The 12,500-nt window shown below is 39.5% G+C and overlaps 1 protein-coding gene across 1 annotated transcript in view; it reads right to left on the bottom strand.

Moving 5' to 3' along the window:
• The window catches only part of LOC125028758 (sodium-dependent noradrenaline transporter-like), a 12,470-nt gene extending 544 nt beyond the window's left edge, over positions 1–11,926 (bottom strand). Inside the window, exons 1-15 of the mRNA XM_047618240.1 lie at positions 11,606–11,926; positions 11,321–11,486; positions 10,263–10,274; positions 9,998–10,086; positions 9,512–9,666; positions 5,508–5,554; positions 4,982–5,114; positions 4,648–4,782; positions 4,278–4,506; positions 4,025–4,137; positions 3,794–3,922; positions 3,571–3,670; positions 3,168–3,268; positions 2,492–2,662; positions 1–419 (exon numbers count right to left, since the gene is read on the bottom strand). The exon at positions 1–419 is cut by the window's left edge and continues 544 nt beyond it. Of these exons, the coding sequence (XP_047474196.1) occupies positions 252–419; positions 2,492–2,662; positions 3,168–3,268; positions 3,571–3,670; positions 3,794–3,922; positions 4,025–4,137; positions 4,278–4,506; positions 4,648–4,782; positions 4,982–5,114; positions 5,508–5,554; positions 9,512–9,666; positions 9,998–10,086; positions 10,263–10,274; positions 11,321–11,486; positions 11,606–11,879 (2,022 nt within the window). The 5' untranslated portion in view covers positions 11,880–11,926 and the 3' untranslated portion in view covers positions 1–251. The remainder of the gene's footprint in view (positions 420–2,491; positions 2,663–3,167; positions 3,269–3,570; positions 3,671–3,793; positions 3,923–4,024; positions 4,138–4,277; positions 4,507–4,647; positions 4,783–4,981; positions 5,115–5,507; positions 5,555–9,511; positions 9,667–9,997; positions 10,087–10,262; positions 10,275–11,320; positions 11,487–11,605) is intronic.
• Positions 11,927–12,500: the final 574 nt, after the last annotated feature.

Consider the following 12,500-nt stretch of genomic DNA (forward strand, 5'->3'; position numbering starts at 1 on the left):
AAATAAAGCCTTAAACTGCAAATTTAAGAAATGACTGCATTACCGTTTGACTATTAATCATTACTGACTCGTTATTTTCACCGTACATAAAACGTTGTACGCGTCTCAGAAAGAAAAAATTAAAACGCATTTAGGACATTTCCGGACTTGCTTTTACCTTCGGCCAGCACGAATCACATATGAAAGACATTTTCGTGTGGAGTCCTAGATAAAACTGCGGAGACAAAACGTTTTTTCCAATCGTAGACAAATTACAAGGTATTCAAAAACACATCTGCTGAAGAATTCTCTGCACAAAGGTTGGGATGCAGGAGGCGGTGACGTAGAGGATACTTGAGGCAGTGCTGCATCCACTCGTCCCTGTGGCTCGGGTGGGCTGGGCCCCAGGCGGCAGACGGGGTCAGGCAGGACTTGATCCGCTGGAGAGAAATATGAATACAAAAGTAGTAGGATAGTAGACATATGGATATATATGCATGTAATATTACAGCTTATACTTTAGTTGTTATTGGCAGATTAAGATTTTTTTTTTTGTCAGCTTTGATCAAGGCTGTTCTAAAGGTGGGGCAGATTTAGTAATATGAGAGTACCAAGCACCAATATTTTGCATTTCCAAAGCATTATATTAAGGGGGCCGTCCCTGGGTTTGGAGGCGGGGTTGGGTCGGGAGGGGGGTGGTCGAAAATGAGTTATGCCCTGTTTCAGATTCGTATACTACTGTACAATTACCCACGTGAATATGAACTCCCGCGAGTTCATCAGCGCCTTAGTGGCGCACCAACGTCAAGTTGTATTTTGATATTACCTATTGAAATGAAACACAGGAAGGTAAAAGTATCATGCGCGCAAGTGAATGAGTGTGCGCTCGAGTATATGAGTGTGCACGCGAATGTATGAGTGAGCACGCGAGTGTATATGAGTGTGCGCGCGAGTGTATGAGTGTGCACGTGAGTGCATGAGTGTGCACCCAAATGTTAGAGTGTGCGCGCGAGTGTATGAGTGTGCGTGCGCGAGTGTATGAGTGTGCGCGCGCGAGTGTATGAGTGCGCGCGAGTGCATGACTGCGCGGGAGTGCATGAGTGCGCTCGCGATTGTTAGGGTGTGCACGCGAGTATATATGTGCACGTGAATGTTAGAGTGCGTGCGCGAGTGTATGAGTGTCCGCCTGAGTGTATGAGTGTGCGCGCGAGTGTATGATTGTTTGAGTGTATGCGCGTGTGCCAGTGTGCCGTGTCTGCCTTCCTTGGTGGCAAGGAGTGGGTTGGTAGCCCATGATACTCTCCGAAGGGATATTACAACTGAGTTGAGGATTTTTCCTCATCTCAGTTGAAAGGGGACCAGGAACCATGAGTAGTAGTATCCATGTTTTAGTATTAGCCTACTTCTTACTCTCCCTTCCTCCCGTTGTACACCCTGTTTGATTATGGGTCATTACGTAAGAGTATATTTATATTTAACCCCCCCCCCTTATCTTCCCTACCTCCCATTTTCGGTCGGGGGGGGGGGGGGGGGAGAAAATGTGACAACCGAGGTGGAGGGTAATATGAGCTATAGAGGACTCCTGACGGCAGAAAGACGAGTTTAGAAGGGCATGGACGTGATATTACACCGTCATTTTATGGTCACGTGGACTGCATGGTTACGGCGCAGGATGACTTCAGTGCTACATTATATTGTATTTTGTGATGCGGTGCAATAACTATTGATCCGATCTGAATGAAATAAATAACAAGAGATAGAGCAATGGTTGGGCTTTTTTTATGTAAAAAGTAGCCAGTAAGCAAGCGAAAAAAATATGGAAAATTAATAGAAAAGGTCAATTAAGTTTTTTTTTCATATTTCAGACTTCTCACGGCTTACAGTTTTTCTCCGATCTCAAAATGCTTTTTTCCCCCAAACAGAACGTCAGTATGCGCATAGAACTACGTATCGGCTTTTTTAAATTCAAAATATTTTTTTTTTTACGAATTTTTAATTTTTTTTTTTTTCAGTTAAGTAACATGCGATAATTTAGAAACAAATTAATGAATTTCCAAATTGGAATACGTTGTTTTGTTAATATGACCTAGAGGTTTTCTCAGCAAAAGTAAATATAGAAAATTGAATGATAACTCTGGGACGTGAGAAGGCTAGAGTTAACCTAACTTTAAAAAATCGTTGCGCCTACAATTCCCTTCGGTCAAATAAAATAAAATTCCATATAAAGATGCGTAATAAAGTACTCTTTCATCCTATCAAATTTCATTAAAATCTGTAAGACCATCTTCTATTTTTCAACAAAAAAGTGAAAATCGACATTTTCTCGTGAATATAAAATGTGAGACTTCAATGGTCCCTTCAATCCCAGTAAATATTCACTGACCCCTGGTTATTCATCGATTGCGGCTGTTTATAGACCCCTTGGATGGTCACATCGACCACTTAGAAAATATACAGAGATATATATATATATGATATATATATATAATTTATATTTTGTATGCAACATTACCTGTTTGAACGAGCCAGTGGTTCTAAAGCAAAAGTAGTAGAGGAAGTAAGTTGGGATGAATTGCATGGAGACGAGGGAGATGACCCAGCCGGTGCTCTGAGCCCAGGTCGGGAAGGTGTGCCCTCGGTATCCTGCGCCAGATTGATTCAGCACAGTGTTCATGAGGATTCCCTGTTAACGAAATGTGCTTCGACCTCTAATTATGCTGGTATGGTTCATCACTCTCTCTTTAACATGTCTCGAATAATGCGGTGATTATATGGCTCTACAAGTGCTTAGTCACCAAGGAGTCAGTTATTAGACCTACCTATCTCACCTATTTATCCTTTGCCTTGACTTTTGGAAGGATCCTTTGCATTATTTCATTGTCTTAAATGTTACCGAGATTTTAATAACAATCTAATAATCATAACACCAATAACAATAATGACATAGATATCAAATGAAATAAAAAGAAAAACACATTTCCCCATTCCTTGAATGGGGAAATCAGGATCGGTCACTAGGGCTACTGATAGACTCCTTGCTGGCTAAGCACATCTGTATGTAACAAAATTCACAAAAAAAAAAAAAAAAAAACTACAGCGGACAGAACAGAAACCCGTAGTGGTTGGGTTAATCTTTGTACTTACAAGGAGTGCGAGTAGAATGACGACCAGTTATTATTTGTACTTACGAGGAGCACAAGGGGAGTGACGACCAGCCAAGTGCCCCACCAGCCGTAGCCAATGCGCCGTCCAATCATCAGCTGAAGGTCCTGCACAGTTCGACCAGCGCCTTCAGGAAACGAAACCAGTAAGTGGCCAGTGACAGTAATATTTGCGTGAAATAAGATGATACTGGAGACACAATGAAACCAGAATCAAGATAATGATCATAAGGGTTGGGATAATAAGTATAATATTGACGATGATAACAAAAGGGAAAAACATGTAACAAAATCTCCATCCAAAAATAATGATGATAAAGGGTTTTACGTCGAAAATTGATTGCATGAAATCTGACAAACGATTTAGTATTACAAAATGGATATACAAAACATATCTGTAGCTTCTGAATGCTAAAGGGTTTCCACTTACCATACAAGTAGCTGAATATGCATATCTGGCACAAACAGACAACAATAACGGTGAACGAAGCACAGTACCAGTCAACCAGTGTTACCCAGTATATCCCACCCTGAAATGCAATATCAAACTATCTGTACGTTCATACACAAACTCCTTAAAAGATTATTCAAATTGAGCATTTCGTTGCTAGTATTGCCAGCATTTCCTAGATCCCTGTGCACCGTCTACTTACATCCGTTCCAAAGATGATTGTTGCCAAGAAGGAAATGAAGCATAGGAAGAAAGTGACCCAGCCTCTGCGACCACGTAACCCTGCAAATTCGTCTAAGATGCACAGTACTGGAGTCTCTATGTGAGCAAACTGAAATATAATGTATATGGTATGAAGTTTGCAAGCCATTCACTGTTGCCTCTCTGAACTGTATAAATGGCTCACACGAATGGTAATATATGATCGACTTACGCAGGCGTCTATGCCCAGGAAGAACAACATCAGGAAGAAGAGGACGGACCACAAAGGAGAAACCGGCATCAGGGACAAAGCCTCGGGATAGACGACAAACACCAAGGACGGACCTGAGGAAATATTTTCATACTCTATACTTACCTCATTAACGATATGTACCGAAGAAAACCATAGACAATCTATTACTCTCTTTTCTTGTGTTTGTTGAAATAAAAATTTAATGTGATAAAACCTTCTCTAACAATCTTACCAGCAACAGCAAGTTCTTCAATAGAAACTCCAGCTCTCTTGGCCATAAAGCCGAGCACCGAGAAAACGACGAATCCCGCCAGGATGGAGGTGCCGCTGTTCAGGATGGGGACAATGAGCGCGTCTCTCGTGCACCGATTGTTGAATTTGTTGTAGGAACCAAAGCAGATGAGCGACCCCCATCCGGGGCCCAAGGAATAAAAGATCTGTATGGCTGCTGCTGCCCATACCTGGTTCAGGTATGCGAGTGGAAAAAACGCACGGATAGCAGAGGAATGGATTTTAATCAAGTAGATTTTTTATGACAAAGCCACAGATAATACATACGTATTTTTCATGAAAATGTTCAACACCATAGCTATTTAGTTCACCTTCATCTCTTTAAGTCTGTTAAACTCGGGATAGATGTAGAAGTAGATTCCATCCGTGGCTCCCGGAAGTGTGACCCCACGTATCAGCAGAATGAACAGCATGACAAACGGGAAAATCGCTGTGAACCACACGACCTGCACAGCTTGACAGCATTAAAACACCAAGGCATATCTCATACGTCAGCACAACAGAGCTTTCACGGTAAATATCCACCGCCGATATGTCTAATATTCCGGCGTCTGATGCTAGTCAAATGTCAGCAAAAGAATTTCTGAAAAATCGTATTCATAGAACTCTGTAAATAGCTTAGTTACCCCTCGAAATCACACTTACTTTCCCCAAAATCTTAATCCCCTTGAAGACGCAGAAGAAGAGGAAGACGAAGACTACGAAGGTCACAATGACAACCGGCCACTCGATGCGGCTGAGGTCGTCGATGCCGGACGAGGCCCGCAGGAGCTTCCGGCTGAGGGAGAGAACAAGGGTGAGGAGAGAACCGGCGGTAGAAGGAGAGAACAAGGGGATGAGGGAGAGAACAAGACTGAGGGAGAGAACCGGCGGTTGAGAGAGAGAACAAGGCTAAAAGATAGAACTGGCGTTGTGGGAGAAAACTATCCAAGGTATATGGCATTTCGGCCTATATATAAATACACAGACATCCATATATATATATATATATATATATATATATATATATATATATATATATATATTTATATATATACATACATATATATATATATATTTATATATATATACATACATATATATATATATATATATATATATATATTTATATATATATATACATACATATATATATATTATATATCCATATACATACGTAAGATATACTTACTGAAAGAATTCATCGGCTGAAGACACACTGTCTTTCACATCTCCTTCCTATACAAAAGTACATTCATGTTTAAAACAGGAAAGTTTTAAACAATAAATTTTAAGCATTAGATTATTGAATATAAACTTTTCGGCATAAATGTACAGAAACACATATATAGACATGCACATATCTATATTTATTTATCTATATCTGTGCACACAATTATATATATATATATACATTTATATGTATATATATGAATATTTATGTATATATACATACACATATACATATATATATATATATATATATATTATATATTATATATGTGAATATATATATATATGTGTGTGTGTGTGTGTGTTTGTGTGTGTGTGTGTATGTGTGTGTGTGTGTGTGTGTGTGTGTGTGTGTGTGTGTGTGTGCGCGTGTTTATATACATATATATATATGCATATGTATATGTATTATATATATATATATATATATATATATATATATATATATATATATATATGTATTATATGTATATATATATGTATAATATTTATATATGTGAGTGTGTTTGTACATACATACTTACATATATATACATATATATGTATATGTATGTGTTTATTTATATAGATACATAGAGAAACCGAGAAAGAGAGAGAGAGAGAGCAATCGGGGAAGAGTGATCGAGAAAGAGAAAGAAAGAGAGAGGGGGGGGGGGGGTATATATATAGTGTACACACACACACAGACATGTATATGTATGTATGTATATATATCGAGAGAGAGAAGGAGAGAGAGACCGAGAAAGAAAGAGAGAGAGAAAACGAGGAAAAGAGACCAAGAGAGAGAGAGAGAGAAAGAAAGAGAGAGAGAGAGAGAGAGAGAGAGAGAGAGAGAGAGAGAGAGAGAGAGAGAGAGAGAGAGAGAGAGAGTAAGAGAGAGGCGGGGGAGAGAGGGGGAAGGGAGGGAGGGAGGGAGGGAGGGAGGGAGAGAGAGAGAGAGAGAGAGAGAGAGAGAGAGAGAGAGAGAGAGAGAGAGAGAGAGAGAGAGAGAGAGAGAGAGAGAGAGAGAGAGAGAGAGAGAGAGAGAGAGAGAGAGAGAGAGAGAGAGAGAGAGAGAGAGAGAGAGAGAGAGAGAGAGAGACGGAGGGAAAGAGAGGGAGTAATGTAACTAGTTACTTGTGACACACAGGTCAAACTATGAATAAAAAAATAAAAAAATAAAAATACACAGAGAAGCTAATGTAGTCTAGCACCCTCCAAAGTGTGGGTGTTGCATCAGAATTCTATTTAAATGATCATCCATTAGCATATATTAATTGGTTTATAACACCGACTATCTATGAGGTATTAAGGGTGCAACCGTAGTACACTCAAGACAGTAATGATGTAGGGTGTTAGCATTTGGTGTATCATCACAACTTGCACGAGGAGTGTTGTGGGGCATACTTGTGTGGAAGAGGAAGAAAATGTTCATAGCGTTGAATGGTGACACTAGTAGCCTTCTCAGCATTGCTACGGTTGCGAGTAGAGGTGAACACAGTTTGGCGTATCATTTTCCTGTAGTACGGGAGCGAGGCTGTAGTTGCACCAGCAGCAGGCGGATCCAAACTGCAGGCATTCCTTGCGAGGCGGTCATCCTTGTCATTTGTGAGATTCTTATATAGGAGGGGATCCACAGAAAGTGCATCACCTGCGAATTCACGAGGGCTGTCGCCTGCTGACGGAAGGTTTGTGACAACTTGGTGTGCAGGACTGGGAGATGACAGAGCGAGGTGTAGACTGTGAGTCACATATTATCAACCCGTTGTATCTGGTCTGTGACAGTAAAGCTACAGCATACAGAAGTATATTTAGCTCACAATACGTTGACCTTGTTGAGTTGGGGAGTTGAAGGCCTGTCCAACCCCTTTGTGGTGGTTCCATGATAGGGGGAAACAGCGCATCCAGCACTACCCAGCACTACCTTCAAGGATTCATCAGTGTAGAGACGGTGGGCTACACTGGGAGAAGACGACAGTTTTGCAATAGTTTCCAAGGCTCTTTGTTTTTGGAGATGAGGAGGGTCAGCCTTGGAGACTGTGGTGTAGGAGACATCTGGTATCGGCATCTGCCAGACTGGGAGACCAGGGTCCACGTCCTCCATTGTAATGTTGATGTTAAGAGCCCAAATGCTTGAGCAGACCTTCCTGACAAGTGTATATCCACTAGGGCGGAGAGGACGAGGCGCATCTGCATTTAGTGATGTAAATATAATTGATTGTAAAACCGTTCTGGAGAGTTGACAGAGTGCAGGAGAGAGATAATCAACTGATCTAATGAATACAATATATATAGTTCTGGTGATTGCAGTCTGGCCAGCACGCCTTGGACGATGGGATGTACATATTGTCTTGCTGGAATTGAAGGTGTAATCCGTACTGGTGCCCCCATGTAAAGGTACTGTGTGCATAATGCTATAATGTGCCCTATTATGAATTCTGGAAGTGTTTTTGCAGGCCGAAAAGAGAGGACTATGCTCTTTTCTGGAGATATGAGTCCATGCAAGGCAGATGGCACATGGAAGGAGTGCAAGAAGCATTGCATATCTTCTGAACAACTTGAGTGAAGTATATATAATCTGCACAGCAAGTAATTGTCATTTCATTGATGCCAAGGAGTGGGGAGAAAAAATGATGCATGAAGATATTAAAAAGGGACTGATTGCTCCTCCTTGTGGAGTACCTAGTTCAAATTCTTTGATATTGCTATATGCCCCCTTAAACAGAACATGAGAAGTTCTATTCATCAGGTATCCTCTTATCCACCTCAAAACATTTCCTCTTTTGCCAAAGCCAATGAGTTGGTCCAATATAATGTCTTTGTTGGCAATGTCAAATGCACTTTTCAAATCAATAAATGCCACAATACTGATGGGGGAGATATGACTGTAGAGCTCCATGAGGCAATGATTTCCCCTCTGGCTTCCTACCTCTGGGGTAGGAAGCCAAACAGTCCAGGTAAAAGCTTGTTTAGTAGCTGAAAGGAGAATGCGTTCAAATACCTTGTAAAAGCAGGTGAGGGAGACAGGTCAGAATTTGTCCGTGCCAGGTTTGGGAATTGGTATTATTGTGCTACAGGTCCAGACTTGTGGCACGTATCCCAGGCAGAAGCACAGATCATATAGCTGAAAGAGGGAATTACCAGGTACATCCATGAGTGTGTGGAGGACTGCATATGTAATTCCATCATCACCAGGACCTGTTACCTTATCTCTAGCAAGCACATGTTGCAGTTACTTGTAACCTGTGACCGTTGCGTATACTGAGCAGGGATATAGTAGAGGATATTTTGGAGCTTTTTCCTCACTACCTTATTAATGAGATCCCACATGGTGCAAACCACTAGTCTGATGATTAATGCTGTCTGTAAGTTTCTGCCATGTACCTAGTTGGACAGAACATCGTGGAGCAACCAGGTCATCTCTTAATAATTGATATTGGTGAAGATGCTCAGGGGATGATTGTTACTGAAAGGCAAGGCCATCCTGCACTGCCTTTCTGCCTGAACTATATGGTTATCCAGTGTCCAGGTGTGGGCGTCAGAACGGAAAGAAATGTGTAGCCTGATGATTTATTTGGTGTAGAAGGCAGAGAGAAATATAACTTTTCGGGGCACTGAAAGTCAAATGTAGGAAGAAGGTTAGGAGAGAGAGAGAGAGAGAGAGAGAGAGAGAGAGAGAGAGAAAGAGAGAGAGAGAGAGAGAGAGAGAGAGAGAGAGAGAGAGAGAGAGAGAGAGAGAGAGAGAAGAGGAAATATGTATACATATATATATACATATTTATATATATTTGTGTATGTGTGTTTATGTTTGTGTATATGAATATTTCTTTGTATATGCACACACACACACACACACACACACACACACACACACACACACACACACACACACACACACACACACACACATATATATATAAATATATATATATATATATATATGAATAGATAAACTTCAAAATTTCAGTAAATCATCAGACATACGGCCGTGCAGTTGGGCGAATTCCAGGAGTTCCCGCACGAGGCCCACGGGAGGTCCCAGGTGAAGGAGTGGGCGAGGAACAGCAAGGGATACGAGACTAAAACGATGTAGTACGATAGCGTCACCAAGTTGATAGCGAGGGATGCCATACCGAGACCTGCGCGAATGATTAACAAAACGCTAATAACTTAAAATCTAAGCATCGGAGTGGAGCAACGTGGGGATGGTATCAAAGGCCCAATGAAATTCCAGAATGAAGGGTCAAATCTCCCCGTAACCTATTACATAAAATTTCCTTGCCATATTTGCGTTATTTACACACACACACATACATTTGTGTGTATGTGTGTGTACAAAATTTATGTATAAAAATGCTTGACAAAGAATAACGAAACATAATACAGAACAGTTTGACAAAGGTTCAAATCGAAGGTTGCAAAGAAGCAAAATAGGATAATTATCCATTTAACAGTTCGATGGTTGTTTACTTAGTATATAGGGTGGTTCGGTAGTTGCACCATTGAACTCAGGTTTTTTGCTAATTATGCGCAGAGATTCGGCTGTGATCAGGTAGAATCTGTTAGGATGAAAGGTCAATATTTTGAAATCAGTAGTGTTAAACATGTCGTTGTGAAGGTGAGAGTGCTCTCTGGTTGCTAAGGATGGTTTACTCAGCGGTAAGCCAGTCCTGATAGACTTGCCTTTATTTCGAGAATGCGGTGTTGCAGCTATTGTGAGGTTGAACCCACGTACCTAGCCTGACAGCTAGGGCAAGTAAAAAGGTTAACCACATTGGAACATAAATCAGAGTTGCACTGTTTCTTTTGCTTTAGAAATTACCGAAAAACAAATCTGAAACTGACCCGAGGATAGCATAGTTTAAAGATTTTGTTTAATGAGTTTCTGATTTCAAAACTAGTTTTATATATTTAATGTCGTTATTATCTGTGGTAATTGTAGGTTTGTGTGAGAACTGACAAAGGAAATGATTGATTACTTTATGAAATAGGTGGGATGGGTATCCATTCGAAGTAAAGTATTCTTTTAAATACATGGCTTCTGTGTGGAAGCTGGCCCACGTAAAACATATATTGTAGACTCCGTTAATAAATGTTTTCAGGTTCTTTAATTTGTAAATGAAAGGCATGTAGCATTCTAGAACAGAAAAGCAAGTCTGTCAGGACTAGCCTACCGCTGAGTAAACCATCCTTCTCAGCAATCAGAGAGCACTCTCACCTTCACAACTACCACTACCATTTAACACTATTTATTTCAAAATCTTGACCTTTCATCCTAACAGATTCTAACCACAGCAGAATCTCTGCACATAATTAGCATAAAACTTGAATTAAATGGTGCAACTACCGCAACCACCCTATATACAATCATCCAACTGTTAAATAGATAGTTACCCTATTTTGCCTCTTTTCTACATTTAATTTGTACCTGTCTTATTTGTTTTGTATTATATGTTTCATTATTCTTTGTCAAGCATTTTTATACCTATTTTTTGTATCAGCTTTTAGCACTGAGGATGAAGATTGATTCTCCGAAACGTCTGCAGCAATGAAGTTTTACTCAGCAGTATTAGTTTTCCTTTCCCTAATCAGGATCAGATTCCCGAGGGACACCTCTATAAGCCAATACATAAGAAGGAAATATAGCAAGAGTAATGAACAAGTACAGAAGGATCGAAATTGGAAAAAGATAATATATATTCATATTCTTTGTTTGATAGATTATACAAACACAATTTTTTTGTGTTGTACATATAAACCGAAGGAGATATTTTACATGAGTAACTTATCTACTTGGTCTTCACAGAACAAGCACGGAATCCCTTGCCTTTGAAAGCCGGGCAGACGGAGAAGACGGCGAGGCAGCTGGAGGAGCTGAACTGCCCAACGGCCGTCTCTAGGAAGAACAGCGGAATGCCCACCAGTACCAGCGTCAGTAGGTAGGGGACCAGGAACGCCCCTGTGTCGACAAGAGCAACAACTATACAAAAGGCTAATGTTCAGCTGTAATACAGATTCACTATTCTCTATATTATTATTGCTAATATATTAATCCAAGGTGTTTTCCGTTCTTCTTACCTCCGCCATTTAAATAACATAGGTAAGGGAACCTCCATACGTTGCTAAGACCGACGGCATAGCCCGTCATTGTAAAGAGATAGTCGCATTTGTGTGACCAGTGCCCTCGCTCTTTCCTCTCGCCGTCTACGTCGGGGAGGCTGTCGCCGCTCGAAGTCATCTGGACTCTGTGACGTGAACGTAAATACACATTGTAAATATTGGAGACGAATATGTACTTTGCACTCCTTTTGATTTCCAGAAGACGATGGTGTCGACTTTTGCTTTGGTGCATGTTTAATCAAGACAGGAGGGTTTGATTTGCTATGCAAAGCTGTATTCAAAAAGAGGTAAATTAGATATATATATATATATATATATATATATATATAGATATATATACATATATATAAGTGTGTATCTATATATGAGTTTGTTCATATATATACATATATATATATATTTATACATATATATACATATATATAAATATATTTATACATATATCTATATGTACATATATGTGTATGCATATATATCCTTATATATGTATATATACATATATTTACATATATATGAGTATATGTATACACACACACATACACATATATAAATATATATGCATAAATATATACATTTGTATATATATACTAACATACTCACATATATATATATATAAATATGTGTATTTGTTTGTATATACATACAAAAATATGTATGTGTATATGCATATACATATATGTATGTATGTATATTTATATACAAATATGTGTATAAATATACACATACATATACAAATATGCACACATACATATATGTGTGTGTATATATATATACTATGTATATATAAATTATGTATATATTGTGTGTATGTATGCATGTGTGTATGTATTTGTGTATGTATATATTGTATATA

The sequence above is a fragment of the Penaeus chinensis genome, chromosome 9 (assembly GCF_019202785.1).
Source record: "Penaeus chinensis breed Huanghai No. 1 chromosome 9, ASM1920278v2, whole genome shotgun sequence".
NCBI classification, from domain to species: Eukaryota; Metazoa; Arthropoda; class Malacostraca; order Decapoda; family Penaeidae; genus Penaeus; species Penaeus chinensis.